Source organism: Takifugu flavidus, chromosome 9 (genome assembly GCF_003711565.1).
Source record: "Takifugu flavidus isolate HTHZ2018 chromosome 9, ASM371156v2, whole genome shotgun sequence".
Classification (NCBI taxonomy): Eukaryota; Metazoa; Chordata; class Actinopteri; order Tetraodontiformes; family Tetraodontidae; genus Takifugu; species Takifugu flavidus.
This window is the reverse complement of record NC_079528.1, coordinates 9,543,530-9,557,293: the sequence shown is the minus strand read 5'-3', so window position 1 is coordinate 9,557,293 and position 13,764 is coordinate 9,543,530. Positions and strand designations below refer to the sequence as shown.

Below are 13,764 nucleotides of genomic sequence, written 5' to 3'. Positions count from 1 at the left end.
TTGCCTCTTATAAAGAGACCAGATCCAGAAAACCAGTAGTTGTACTTTCATTTTATTTTCTTTCTAGAATCATCCACTTTTATTGTAAGCCAGGGCCTCAGAACATGTCTACAAAATTAATGATTTTAATAAAAAGAAAAAAAAATCACGACACGAAAAACTTTCTTCTGGGTTCGCTGAGGATGATTCCTCCTTCTTTCATTGCTGATCTGAACGACTGAATCTGAAATAGTGAAAAACATGCAGCTTGTCATGATGAAGGGGAAACCCAACTGCCACTGGTGTTGCCTGTACTCACAGCTTGAGAGCGATATGCCCAGGGAATCTCCCTGTACACCATCCTGTTGATCCCAGCCTGTAGGCATCGATGTGCCAGCACCTCTCCGACAGCTTGGCACGCCGCCACACAGGTTGTGGAACTCAACTCTCTTTTCAGCGCCCACTCCTTAGTTGAACATGAGAGGACTGGGATAGGAGAACTGCTGGAGAACACTTCTGCTGTAACGTGGTGCTGAGTGCGAGTAAAAACCAACCTAGGGGAATGGAAATGAAGAAATACAAGGACATCATGTTATAATCCTACAATCGAGCGCATTTCTGTCATTAAAAGTAATTTTGTTAAAGTACATGTAGTTAACCTTCAAAATCACTAGTTAATTGTGTTAATTTTGTATGCAAGAACAGATGGGGTGAAGCCTTCTCTACAAAAGATGATGATTAAATATAAATATAGCAGAATGTGAAAGGTTTAAAAATTAAAGAAAGGGTAACGCAACGTAATTTTACGGTTTGGGCCATTTGTGTTAGTAACCAATATTTTATTAACTGGCTGCCAGCAATATAATTGAACCCCAATGTGCAAAAACTGGTATAATTCTTCTTGGTTAAGTTATTAAATAAATGTAATATCAGATATTCAACGTTCCCTCCTATGTGTCGAATAAAATGGAAGTTACTCGAACATTCAAACAAACCTGTGGTAAAACGCACGATGTGGCCATGATGTCTTCCAGCCCCGGTCCTTCACAGCCAAACCCATCTGCTCAAGGTTCCGTGGGTTTCTGTTCACAAAGGTCGGATTCACAGCTTCGTTTCCATCCTCACAAGGCTCCGGCTGAGAGGCTGCGTGACTCAGACAGCGAGCTGTGAAGGGGGGAAAGCATTTTTGATAAGATATTTACAGATAACCTAAAGGCAATATAAAAGAATACACCAACCTTTCTGATTTGTACCCACGGTAAAGCGACATCGTTGAATTTGACCCATCAGCAGTCGTATTCCTCGACTAATTTCAGCCATAGCCATTTTCTCAACAATGTCAGTCAGAGCAGGTTCTAAAATGTTACATTAGGTAAAGTCCTATATCCCAGAAAAGGTTAAAATGATTATTTCTAATCTTCCAAATACTTTAAGGATAAAGGGAGACGCGTAAATCGCCATCCATCTTTGACATTCGCACAACATCCGGAACACTCAGTGTTACATTAAATGTGACACGGACAGAAACAAGCAAGCATTTCAAATGGTCCATTCGCTTGTCGCCATTTTTACTTATTATTTTGCCTGTTGCCTCGGCTGTGCTGGACATAAACAGCACTTGTCTTTGAATAACAAAAAGTAAATGACGTTAAGGAAAAACAGCTTTGAGGTATTATCCCCCCAGAACAATTTAGGGACTTTTTTCTTTACTAAATCCACATCAATTGTGTTATTGGGTGGAAAAAATAAAGGTATACTGTACTGATGTTACATGATCAATGGCAATGATAAATTTAGTGTGTTTCGAGGAAACAATCTATGTCTGAATTATAGGAACATTAACCTTAACGTTGTACATTGCTCGCAAGATCCGGTCAATGCTGTTATTTGTGTCTATACACTAGTTATATTCATCCATGTGTAGGCTGCTATTACAATTCAATTTCCCTACGGGGATGAATAAAGTAAATATTGAAACTTAGTCTTTGACATAAGGTTGGTTATTTGAAAGTTAAATGTGTGTACAACATGGTGTATTGTATTTATGCTGAAGTCTATTAAACTATGACTTCAATGACTAATCTTCCTAATCAACCCAATACATGGCATGGCAACTCAAAAATAAATGTGGCCTGTTTATTGAAATGCTTTCAAGAATAGTATTGCACATGTAAAATCAGGTTTAATTTCAGCTCAAAATTGATAAATCACACAGTGCAAACTGGCAGAAATGAGACAACTGAACATTCTGTTCAAATTTGCGGTATTATAATAATTGTGATTTGTTCAAAAGACATAGTTCTTGAACAAACACCCATCTTGCATAAGGCACAATTACTGCTAATAAACGTTATGTTCTATGTTGTGCTTGTGGTGATGTTGAAATTAAGTTTTGGCTCATGAAGAACATTTATCACTCCCTGTTATGAAAAACAGATGAACTGGTGTGCATTCCCTTTTCAAATCTATTACATGTTCATACTATGAATAGTAAACTGTAAAAGTAAATTACTTTGGGCTAATAAGTAATGACAAATGAATACATTACAAAAAAAGATTGCTAAAGTGATGACATAATAATTCTCATAATTGGAGAAAATGCAATTGTTATATTCTCATTATGCAAAATAACAGTCGATACCATCATGGTCATTCTGCAAGTTAATTAAACTTTGAAAGCTAACAGACAATAAAATCTAAGACAGAAAAACTGCTACTGTACAGTGATTAACATAACCATTGTCAATATGCAGTGTTTGGTCTGTCATATAGCAGGCGGAGCATTGATCATTGAAGAAAAAGAGAAAGGGCTCAGTTTGTAGCCTGATCCGCTGTAGAACTTGTTTTGAAATTCCACCCTGTAAGAGAGGAAAGGAAATGTCAACATAAAAGAGGTTTCTCCACAAGAAAAGAATTAGGGTTTGATTAGCACCAGAGCCATATGACTTATAATCATGTGTAAGATGAAATGTACTGAGTGAATTTGATATGGTTCATGAAAAGGAACCTTTTTTCCATTTAATAATCATCTGAGGCCAAAACCATGAAAATGACAATAAGAAGCTTCTCTGCAGAAACCTGGTGACTTTAATAAATGAATAACTCTATTTACCAAGCATCATGGATATGTGGTATAGGTAAACACCTCACCCAGTAATCAAAGCTTAAGCCAGGATTTTCTTACCAGTGTAAACGAAGCGCATGGAGGAAAGCTGAGAGTCCCTCCATGATGAGCAGGATGGAGATGGTCAATACAGCAAAGAAGGCAAAAATCACAAAGAGCATCGCTGCTCCCACATAACCCTGCCATTTCAATGCAATGCGCATCACCATGCCCCACAGCACCTCTGACAACTCTGCAAAGACACAAATAACTTGTCACCAGACAGAAACCAGTACATGGAACAAATAAAAAATAGTGTGTGAGTAACTGAATGAAGAACTGTTTGATTTGACAGCGGAAAGAGTGTGTGTGTCATGATAGTGTGACGGTGTGTTCCACTCACGTGCATGTGCCAGACTTAGAGCCCATAGTCGGAGGTAAGAGGCAGTGTTTGAGATGCAGCCCAGGCAGTACTCGATGGTGTGGATGGCCTGATGCATTAATACATCTGCAGTATCAAACACCTGCAGGAATCACAGTTTCCTCATTTACACCAGAACAACAACACACATGTGACTCCCATATCATCAACTTGTTGAATTCAGTTACAGGTACATCCTCTTTTTTTTTTTTTTTACCTCCTCGCCAGCCGCTCCTTCGTCCAGTTCCCCCTGACGGGTGTTAATGTTGCTGTCGTCAGCCACCAGCGGACGTCTGTCTTCCTCCTGGAATTATAGAAAACCAGAAATCTGTCAGAACCCACAACTGACTGGAGAACTAGGTTCAGTTGATGTAAAACTCAGACTCACCATGTGAAAGTGTCTGTTCTTAAATGTCAAATATTTACATATGGGCTTTCCAAGCAGGAGGACTGGGACAGAACACACAGCCACAACCACCAGGACCTTCTGCACAATACCCTATAATCATGGACACAAACAGCTGTTAAAGGCCTGGTTCATCTTTCCTCTGGTGCACCTGAAAGGTGTTGACAAATGGTCATATGTGTAAATATGAATGATGAACACACACCTGTCCTTTATACAGCTGTGGATTTTGTTCGTTTTCTGTGAAGAGGAACATGTCTATGAAGTGGATAAGTATGCTGGGAGCAATTTTAGACTGGGCAGGGGTGTAGACGATCCATTTGAAGACCACCATAAACACCAGATAGCCAAAGAGACACAACATGAAGATCAGCTCAGGGATGAGCACGAAAAATATACTGCTTATCTGGCGAAAGTGCCTAGAAATAAACATGAAAAACAACATCAAATTAAAGTCAGGATAAATACTACTTTATTTAATTTTGTTCAAACAGCATAACTATTGTCTTCCATTTTGAGAATTGCTTCGAGATACAACTATTATGTTTGATGATTGTTACTTACACATAGTTAAAGAATGACAAGCAGACTCCAAACGTCATGTGAATGACACCAATGATGACTGACATCTTCATCTTGTATGAGTTCAGGAAAGTTAGTTTGTTGTTAGACAGCCCCCAAACCTGAGGAAAAAAAGAAGATGGGCGTTAGATGTAGTAAAAAAAAAAAAAACTTTAAAAGGGCTCATGACTGAGAGTGTGTCATCCATACCGGGTCGATGCCAAATGGGTAGGGTGATGTGAAAACGCCCGGTACTACCGGATCCATGGACAAGAACTGGGTCCCTGACAAGACTGACGAACTGAATGGGAAAAAAGATTCAACCAAAGTGCAATTTAAAAAAAGGTGAGACGGTTTAAAAGAACCACACTCACTTCCACACGTTGTTATCGAACATGGGCTTTACGTGCCACCCAGAGCTGAAAGTACTGAGGCTTTTGCTAAAACACTCGTTGTAGATGGCCCCAGTGTAGATAGAGAAGAGACCCATCAGCAGAATCAGATACCGTCCCCCAAACATCATCCTCCAGATCTGAAACACACACATTTCAGCTCTATATCATTTCAGCTGCATTTCTTATTGTTGTTCACACAGTTAATCACACAATTCAAGAGTGCGCAAATATCTCTGAATTACCTCATTGCTGTTGTTCCTTAGTTTCGGGTCCTTTTCCTCAAGGACCATCCAGAGGGAGGCCAACGTCATCAATAGACCATGACCCACGTCCCCAAACATCACCGCGAACAGGAAGGGGAAGGTTATTATGGTGTACACCGCTGTGGAGGCGTTCAAACAGGCACAGGTCAAGTTAAAGACAAAAGAGGAAAAATAATGTATTTTTTTAGAAGTCCACAGTCCCACCTGGATTAACTTCACGGTAGTTTGCTACACCGTAAGCATCAACAATGTTCTGAAAGCCTGTAGTGAAAGAGTTGAGAGGGAACAGCGTAGGTGGAGGCGTAGAGGTCGCCAGCCGGTTGTAGAAAGAATCGACCGCGCTGCCACTTTTCCGCTGGTGAGACAGATAAAACAGAACAAAACAAGTGGGATTCATAATTACTTCTATCCTGCAGCTCCACATTTGTGCTGCCTTCTGTTGACCTACCCCTCCCTCTCTGAGAGCGCTCTGCAGTTCTGGCAACTTGGCTGTGGGACACCAGGCTTCAGCAATCAGGCATTTGTCTGTGACTGAAGAGCTGCAGAGGTTGAGCACCATCTGGACCGCCTTACACTTCTGCACGCGCACCTTCCATTGTGGCAGCACGGCCACCGCTCGAACCAGCAGCTGCTGCAAGTAGGCCTCAGTCTGCGAAAGCACCTGGGGCAGAGGGAAGTGAGAGTGAATGTTAGAGCAACATGTCACTGAATCGCTCATTTGCTAAAAGTAATCTAAAATAACCCTCCCAGTATTTTTCCTGTAATTTTTAATCCACACAGCCATCAACATTATGAAGATAATCTGCATTCTACACAATATTATTGTCTTCATGTATGACCCTTACCGATTTGATATCTTCAATTCTGCCCTGAAGTCCCAAGAGGATCTCCTCCCTCTCAGCTGAGCTCTCAGGGTAAGCAAATGTCTGCGTATGGAAGCTATGAAACCAGAATATCAGAAAATAGGCAATACAGCCAGGGGTGTGAAAATCAACCTATTCATCTTTGTCCTTGTTGTGACAAACAGAATATCCAAATGTTCATTGTACATAAGCCTTTACTTTTTGACCACTTTGAATTCACCGTAATCTGATTTTTATTAAATGGACACTTTAAAATCAAGACTGCACTTATAACCAAATGAGCTGATGCAAAACTTTTCCCACCAGTCACAGATCTTCTTCACTTTCTGTCCAATCTGGGTTCCCCAGTAGGAAATAAGGAACACTGTCCACTGCACCATTTCCCCCTGTAAAAGCAGTGACAGCAAAGAGCTGCTAAAATGCCCATGGGGAAACTCCATTCAGTAGTTCAAAATCCACCACCCCTTCCCTCCCATTTCCTACTGTTTCTGGATGTTCAAGCCGGTCCTCCATTTCCCTGAAATCAACAATAATATATCCGCGACAAGCACGCCATAACAGCCTTTCAAATGATGGGACCTTCCATGGATGGACCGCTCCTGCCACAAAGCTGAGGAAGTAGAGAAATGAATAAAAATGTGTAAAATGGAAAAAGAGTAACAATCTCAGCAGCCCTTTTAGAGAACGCTACCTCAGATGGACATCTTGGCGGTTCTCAAACAGGGTATGGCCTTCAAGGGCAGGTGGTGGTGGTGCCTGTGAGAAGAATCCAGTACAGAATAGTCATTCTTGTCAACCACCATGAAACAGATAAAGAAATGAAGAGCCACCTGCCCCAGAGACTATGGTTGAAAATTAGCCAGCTTGACTAAACGGGTATGTTTTCACAAATGTTTATTAGTGGTCACTGTATATTTGAAATACCTCTGATGCTGTGATAGAGTGTGTCCTGGTCAGAACATCCCGGTACTGACAAAGCTGGGTCAACTGAGCCCGCAGTCTGTCACGATTCTGGGACACCTAAAGTCAGACATGAAAAAACACTCAAGGTAAAATGTTTTCTACAGCCAAGTTGGACTATGTAAAGATGATGCAAGAGGCTGATTGATTTATGAGCTTGGCCACCTCTTTGAGCTCCCTGGCCAGCCTTTCGCTCTCCTCCTCTATGGTAATAAGTTCAAGGGGCTGAGGAGCCAAAGGCGTTGGGTATGGAGGGGGGAGGGGACCCTGCAATGCTGGTGTAAGGGAACGGTTGATCTCCTGCTCCAAGAATGCTGAACGGCAGAAAAAAGGGTCAGAAACAGCAGAAAAGATTAAATCATGCTTAGATATACTTGGGAAAAGGTAAGCAAATACTTACTAAAAGTTTTTTCAAGTTCTTCACATCGCCTGACTTCACCAACAAACTTCCTTTGAAAGGCATTCACATTTGGATTTAACTATAAAAAGAGAGCAGATGATCCAATTATACAGAGAAAAAAAGGCTTTGCGCATGACTCAAATAAAGCAAAGAAAACGGTAGCACAGGAAAAACATTCTCACTAAGTCCAGAACCATCCTAGAGTGAACTCACATCTCTGAACTCAACCAATCCCAGCTCTCCCAGCTCACTGACACAATTGTAGGCTGAGCTGGACTGAAGGAAGAGCTGCACCAGACACACCTCCTCACTGCGGAACAAGGAGCCCATGATTTACCTGCAGAAAATGAAGGAAAAAGTGGTCCACTTGTTAACAAATCTGCCTGAGAACATTGTTGCGAGGAGATCACAGCTGCAATAAGATTGTTGATTCAGTGATGATCCAAGGTTACCATTTGACAAGTAACACAATTAAAGCCTTACAGGAACAACAAAGAGTTTAAAATCAAGAACACACGGGTGACTAGTTTTCTAAATGAGTACAAGGGAATTCCATTGTTGCATAGGCATGTTTGAGCAACTTCAGTTTTTGCTTCCCATTTGTAAGTCAAATTCCTCTGTCATGAAAGCCAATGCAGTGCTGATCGAATGTCACGTAGCCAGCTAAATGTACGACGTGTATGTAATAAATGTAATGTTCAATTTTGGTTTGCATTTACAACAATGAAACCTTTTCAACAACTCCAAACATCAAAACCTCCACTAAAGTGTTGCAGTACAACTTTTTAAACTATGTTTGAAAAAAGTGAATAAAACACAAGACATAAGCTTTAAAAAGAGACTGAAAATAATGTGGTATAAAGAAAAAAAGTCTGTTAAAATAAAATCACAAGCACTTCTGATAATGGGGCTTTGGATTTGGGTACGTGTCGGGTTTTTTTTAAATGCAGAGTAAATAATGATAATAACAGACTATAATAATCTAAATTAGGAAACGAAAAGAGTAGATCTGCGACCATTTCAACGCAGAGAAGCAACAGTATGATTTGAACAGATGAAGGCATCCGCAGACTGTCGATAGAAGCAGCTTCATTTAAGCACATACGAATAAAAAGAAGATGAAATCTCACCGATGTGCCTCTTCACCGTCGCCGGACTCTAATCTGTCTAATCGGACTCCTACTGTCCAACCACAGCCCTGATGGAGCCACCGGTCAGCGTTCACCCGAGAAACTCAGACGTGTTTGTGAAGTTGTCGGTTTCGGTCCACTTCCTGTTTGTGGAAGTCACGTTACCGCGGCCTCATGTGACGGGTGACGCGCCGCTCGCGCTCGGGCCACGAGACGGCCTGGAAAAATGGCGTAGATTTGAGACACGGTGAAGGAATTTGGACACGTTTGTTAAATTTACAGTGATGTCTGCCGACAAACGAGTGGTTTTGTCTTATTTGTCGGTCTGCAGATAGAACGTGTAGAATCGTGGCTTTGCTGAATGTGGGCTGCCACAATTAAATTAGTGCCGTGACTCCTTTAATTAGGAGAAATATGTTCCGTGTTAATCCCGCCACCCTGTGAGAAGATGGATGGATGGATGTTCCAGGTTCAAGAAACTAAACTCAGAAGACTAAAACTATGTATTTGTCAAAGAACTTTTAAACACAAACAAGCACGACTTTTTATATATATAAGGGCCCCAAGAGTGCAGCTGCACGATAATGGAGCGTTTCCGTTTATAGCGTGACCGTATTGAGGTTTCTAGGACGGCTAACTCATAATTACCAGATCTGATACATTTTATACTTATTAATGTACACAGTGTCCAATGAGTCTATAGATTCTTTTTAAATTGCCTTTCACACTATTGTAACACCCATCATTTTACTCTAGAGTTTTCATTTTAAAAATAGTCTTATGACATAAAAATCAACATTTCTTCTTATCTTTCTTTGAATACTTATATTGGTAGAATATCAACACAGAACTCATGGTCTTGAGCCAGATAAATGGCAATACAAAAGATAGTTTATTTCATTGAAAAAGGGCAGATTTGAAATTGGCAAATGATATACAATTGGGAAAAAAAAAAATTTAAAAGGAGGGAAAGGGTTAAACAGGACTAGTTTAGATGCCAATAACTCTGGAACACCTATTGGTGTCCATTAACTTTTGCTGTACACTAATGTACCGGTATGTTCTTCTCACCCTAATGTTACTGAAAGAAGCTGATCTACAATTAAAAAGCAGATTGTGCTCACACCAACACTTGAACAAATAAAACACACGGCAAAAAGAACTAAGAACAAACTTTCATACACAAACCCGTTGACATCAGATGTGATTTATTTCACATCATTTACAGTTCAGACATAAGTAAAAGTTAATCCTATCATGGCGGCTGTGGATTTATATAGCAGCCAGTTTTACAAGATGTTGTTGCTGGATGGGATGAAAAGTTAAGCCAAAAATCACACAAGTAAATGTCAAATTGCTGTCCAGCAAAGTTGATTCTATTCCCGTCTTAACTTGCCTCTCTATTTAATCTTAAACATTTCCCTTTCTACAGGCTATAAAATTTGAGACTTCTATCCATTCCTGCAGAGGACAAGAAACGAGCATTATCGCCAAAGGAAACTCCAGTCACCAATCCAGTGTGGTCTAGGAGTGGAGAGGGAAAAGTCAGGTGAAAATTGTTGAAATGCTAAATAACACACAGACAAGAGAAGTGGAGTTTAGTCCCTCACCGGTAAAGTTGAGGACCTCAGACCACTGCTTGCAGATGTAGACTCTGATGTCAGATCCTCCAACAGCCAAGTAGGTTCCGCTCTGATCGAACACGAGAGATTTCACCTGAACCAAACACAAGGGAGAAAAGATGTCAGTCTAATAAAAAGGAAACATTAGGTAAGATGTGCATTAACTGACAGGCCGCTTGACTTCAACATGAAGTTTGCCAAGCAAAACACTATAAATTCCTGCCTCATAATTGTTGTCCAGAGTGATGGTCTTGAAGTTCTTCAGTTTCCTCAGATCCCACAGTTTCAGAGAGCTATCCTGAGCGCCTAGATGCAATTACATGTTAATATAAATAAACAGGTTGGGATATATTGTATGTTGCTTCAAAGAACAGAAGTTGGCAGTAGTTCTAACCTGTGGCCAGATAGTATCCATTCTCAGAGAAAGCAATGGAGGTGACGGGTCCAGAGTGGCCCGGGAAGTTGGCCACATTTGTACGCTCCTTCAAATCCCATATCTTGATTTGAGAATCAGCGGTCCCGGTGCCAAAAATGAGACCATCGGGGTGGAACTGAGCACAGGTCAGAGCTGTGGGCACAGACAGAATCACTACTTCCTGGAACTAGAGTAATTTTAGTCAGACTATAAAAGGCAAACAAGGAACTGACCACAGCCGGCACTTTCATCTGTGACTTTGGTGAGCACTCTACCGGTCTGGATATCAGAAAATGCCCAGTACTGTACAGAAAGATGAAAAGATGAGTGTTAATCAAGTTAACAAGGCAGCTTTATCATTTTTGTCAGGATGCACACAGAGAGACAGACACACACCTGATCCTCAGAGGAGCTAAGCAGGTAGTCTCCAGTTGCATGAAGGGAGAGCCCGGTGACACCAGCCTCGTGGGCACGTACCACCTGGACACAGTTGCCCCCAGTGACAGACCACACACGTATGGTGCTGTCTGGAGATGCCGAGAAGACCACAGACTGGGAAGGTAAAAACAAGCGTAAGGATAAAAAACTTTTAACTAGTTTTTAGATAGCCTTGGCAAATTTTCTTATTCCAAGAAAATACCTGGGATGGATGGTAAATAACAGAGGTGACCTTCTTGGTGTGACCCTTAAATGTTGCCACAATCTGCTCCTCATTTTTGTCAAATACCACCACATTCTTATCAGCTCCACCTGAGAAAAGAGGTGATGTTTATTAAAGCCACCAGCCATCTTGACTGTAACTCTAAAAACATCAATTGCAGAGATCCACTCCTGAATAAAAACAATGTACCAGTGAGAACTTTGCTGGTGTCTGAAGGACACAGATCCAGAGCCAGAATACCAGGAACACTTGCACTATGAAGACCCTGAAGAAAACACAAGTACAAGTTATTATGATTGCTCAATAAAAGAAAATTGTGCATAAATAGGTGGAAAAATGCAATGAAAGAAAAATAGAAACTCACCACATGCGAGGCCACTTGGTGATATTTGCCAAGATCCTCAGCTCTAACCAAGTCCTCTGGGACAGTTTTTCCCCTCTAGAGAAAAACAGGCGTTTAAACAAAGATGAATATATGCAGGGCACCAAAGATGATACAGATGAAAATAAACAAGTAAAAAACCACCACCAACAAAGTAATAATAATAATAAAATACCTTCTTCCTTTCTGTAGTGAGGATGGTAGCTTTGTCTTGGAGCTGCAGTTGAGAATAAGGGATCGCAATGAATTTGCAAATTTAAACTATAAAATATAAATAAATTCCCAAAATTTGTGAGATAACAAAAAGAGCAAATAAACTAAATTTTACCTTCTGGATGATCTCCGGAGTCATTCCCACCTGTTCATTAATTTCCATGGGCTCTCCACCAGCACCCTAACATACAGACAGCAACACCACGTCAAGCAAAATCATGTTTATTGTCTTAAAATGATAAAGCCGATAACTTACCACTGCAGTTGGCTGAGAGGCAGCAATAGCCTGGGGGGCAACCAATCCAGCTTGGGGCTTGAGTGTAGCAAGAGCTGTCAAGATTTAAAGTTGCCAATTAAAGAAAAACCCTCTCGCAATAGTGTGTGTAACAGATTTTGGAAGTTGATACGTCTGACCATTACACCTTTACAATAATGACACAAACTCAAAATACGCACCTTCTCTTGCAGCAGTGACCTCTTTGGTGAGTCGAGCAATGACTCTGCAGGCGGCATCATGTTGGTACAGAGCATGCGACAGTTCTTGGCGAGTAGTCTGCAGCTGTTGTCGAAGGGTGAAGCTATGAAGCATAACAGCATCCTGCAAAACAGAGACAACGGATTTCCTTTTTGCATCAGTAAAGGACCTTTTTAAGTCATTGAAAATGGATTCTGCTCATCAATTTAAAAGAACAATGGAATTCAAAGCAGACATTCAAAATATCCTAATGACATAGAAGTATAGGCTTGCAGTTTTGTTCAACATTACTTACCCACTCATCTTGAAGTGACTTAAGAATGGCAGGAATGCTTGTTGCTGAGGGGGCTTTTGGCCGAATAGGATGCGAGACTAAAACAGAGAACGATGCATGTTCAAACAAATATACAAATGTTATGTTTAAAAATGCGCACAGCGATTTGCTGGATTAAAAATGTTCTATTGTTACACATCAGCCTATTGATGGAAGTAAATAACCAATTGTATAGTTATTTTTGATACTAGAACCAACTGATGTTTTTCAGGCCATAGAATGTAATTTTACTCAACTATTTACCCTTCTAATAGCTGTCATTTACCAAAACTCCAAAGGATCTGAACGCCTTGGAGGTTGACCTTAGGAATAGTGTTATTTGTTCTGATTATAATATACGTTACACATCATGTAAATAGAGCACAAACAACATAATGTGCATCATGATTGAAATACTGCAAACAGTAGTTACAACATTCCACTCCAGGGGTTAATTCCATTTATATGTTGTAAATGCACAAATGAGGCTATCTAATGCACTCTTTACTGTTGGCATGTGATTAGGTTTAAGAGAGTCATATACCTTTTATATCTATGAGCTGTTCTTCAGACAACGGTTGCCCATTCATCGGATCCGTCCCATTCTCTGCGATGTACTTCTCGATCAGCCTGCGTTCAAACACCTGGTTGGACACCGGGGAGACGCAAGGGTGCTCCGGCACTTCATTGCAGACTAGCAGAAAAAGCAATGACAATTCAAATACACATCTGCACAAGAATATACCATAAAAACAAGTTGACTTGTTACTAGCACAATGTAGCGCTGCATGGCGGCTAATGTTAGCCAACCTGGCTAACAGGCTTAGCCCACAACCTAGCTTACAAGCAGTGCATCCGTTCTATGAATGAATCCAGTTTCACTTACTTGCACAAACTAAAGACATTTTCCCAACACAATTATGGCGTTACTTCTAAAAATGAAATCCAGTTGGTCCTATATCGTGTAATTAATAACGCTACTTTATACTTTACTTATGTTTGACTCAAAGTGTAAGTAACACGCCGTTCTTTCATTGCCGCTACAAACGCAACTTCTTCGACGCTCCTCGCTTGGTACTTCCGGGTGTCACGGGCGCTTTACTGCCCCCTACCGCACACAAACAGCTGTTGAAGAAGCAGCAGAGCCTCTAGCGTAAGTACTCCAAATTAAAGGTAAACAGGAGAAAAATGTCTGTGAAACA

At 40.7% G+C, this 13,764-nt stretch overlaps 3 protein-coding genes across 3 annotated transcripts; all 3 read right to left on the bottom strand.

The window, feature by feature from the left end:
- Positions 1–36: 36 nt before the first annotated feature.
- On the bottom strand, positions 37–1,488 carry mrpl18 (mitochondrial ribosomal protein L18). Its single transcript, XM_057043906.1, has 4 exons — positions 1,218–1,488; positions 975–1,143; positions 299–533; positions 37–223 (listed from the first exon to the last, which is right to left on the bottom strand). Exons 1-4 carry the CDS (start codon positions 1,303–1,305, stop codon positions 146–148), a joined length of 570 nt encoding a protein of 189 aa, XP_056899886.1. The 5' UTR covers positions 1,306–1,488; the 3' UTR covers positions 37–145.
- Positions 1,489–2,141: 653 nt separating this feature from the next.
- Positions 2,142–8,716, bottom strand: tcirg1b (T cell immune regulator 1, ATPase H+ transporting V0 subunit a3b). Its single transcript, XM_057043890.1, has 21 exons — positions 8,482–8,716; positions 7,565–7,688; positions 7,352–7,430; positions 7,117–7,265; positions 6,916–7,011; positions 6,683–6,747; positions 6,475–6,601; positions 6,295–6,377; positions 5,974–6,067; positions 5,577–5,789; positions 5,333–5,483; positions 5,108–5,247; positions 4,845–5,002; positions 4,681–4,771; positions 4,474–4,592; positions 4,115–4,328; positions 3,892–4,002; positions 3,721–3,807; positions 3,486–3,606; positions 3,164–3,335; positions 2,142–2,837 (listed from the first exon to the last, which is right to left on the bottom strand). The coding sequence occupies exons 2-21, from the start codon at positions 7,679–7,681 to the stop codon at positions 2,744–2,746; spliced, it is 2,481 nt and encodes an 826-aa protein (XP_056899870.1). The 5' UTR covers positions 7,682–7,688; positions 8,482–8,716; the 3' UTR covers positions 2,142–2,743.
- Positions 8,717–9,338: 622 nt separating this feature from the next.
- Positions 9,339–13,652, bottom strand: prpf19 (pre-mRNA processing factor 19). Its single transcript, XM_057043237.1, has 16 exons — positions 13,449–13,652; positions 13,107–13,256; positions 12,545–12,621; positions 12,231–12,372; positions 12,031–12,104; positions 11,890–11,955; positions 11,737–11,778; positions 11,544–11,618; positions 11,369–11,444; positions 11,159–11,268; positions 10,915–11,070; positions 10,752–10,821; positions 10,498–10,671; positions 10,327–10,409; positions 10,092–10,197; positions 9,339–10,005 (listed from the first exon to the last, which is right to left on the bottom strand). The coding sequence occupies exons 1-16, from the start codon at positions 13,465–13,467 to the stop codon at positions 9,908–9,910; spliced, it is 1,518 nt and encodes a 505-aa protein (XP_056899217.1). The 5' UTR covers positions 13,468–13,652; the 3' UTR covers positions 9,339–9,907.
- Positions 13,653–13,764: the final 112 nt, after the last annotated feature.

Coding starts and splice junctions, on each gene's coding strand:
- mrpl18 (XM_057043906.1), bottom strand. CDS start 1,305: ATGGCTATGGCTGAAATTAGTCGAGGAATACGACTGCTGATGGGTCAA. Junction 1,144..1,217: donor CGTGGGTACAAATCAGAAAG/GTTGGTGTATTC, acceptor CCCCCTTCACAG/CTCGCTGTCTGAGTCACGCA. Junction 534..974: donor CATCGTGCGTTTTACCACAG/GTTTGTTTGAAT, acceptor CCATTCCCCTAG/GTTGGTTTTTACTCGCACTC.
- tcirg1b (XM_057043890.1), bottom strand. CDS start 7,681: ATGGGCTCCTTGTTCCGCAGTGAGGAGGTGTGTCTGGTGCAGCTCTTC. Junction 5,484..5,576: donor GCGCTCTCAGAGAGGGAGGG/GTAGGTCAACAG, acceptor CTGTCTCACCAG/CGGAAAAGTGGCAGCGCGGT. Junction 4,003..4,114: donor CACAGCTGTATAAAGGACAG/GTGTGTGTTCAT, acceptor CCATGATTATAG/GGTATTGTGCAGAAGGTCCT.
- prpf19 (XM_057043237.1), bottom strand. Junction 12,105..12,230: donor GGTCACTGCTGCAAGAGAAG/GTGCGTATTTTG, acceptor AAATCTTGACAG/CTCTTGCTACACTCAAGCCC. Junction 10,822..10,914: donor TTAGCTCCTCTGAGGATCAG/GTGTGTGTCTGT, acceptor CTTTCTGTACAG/TACTGGGCATTTTCTGATAT.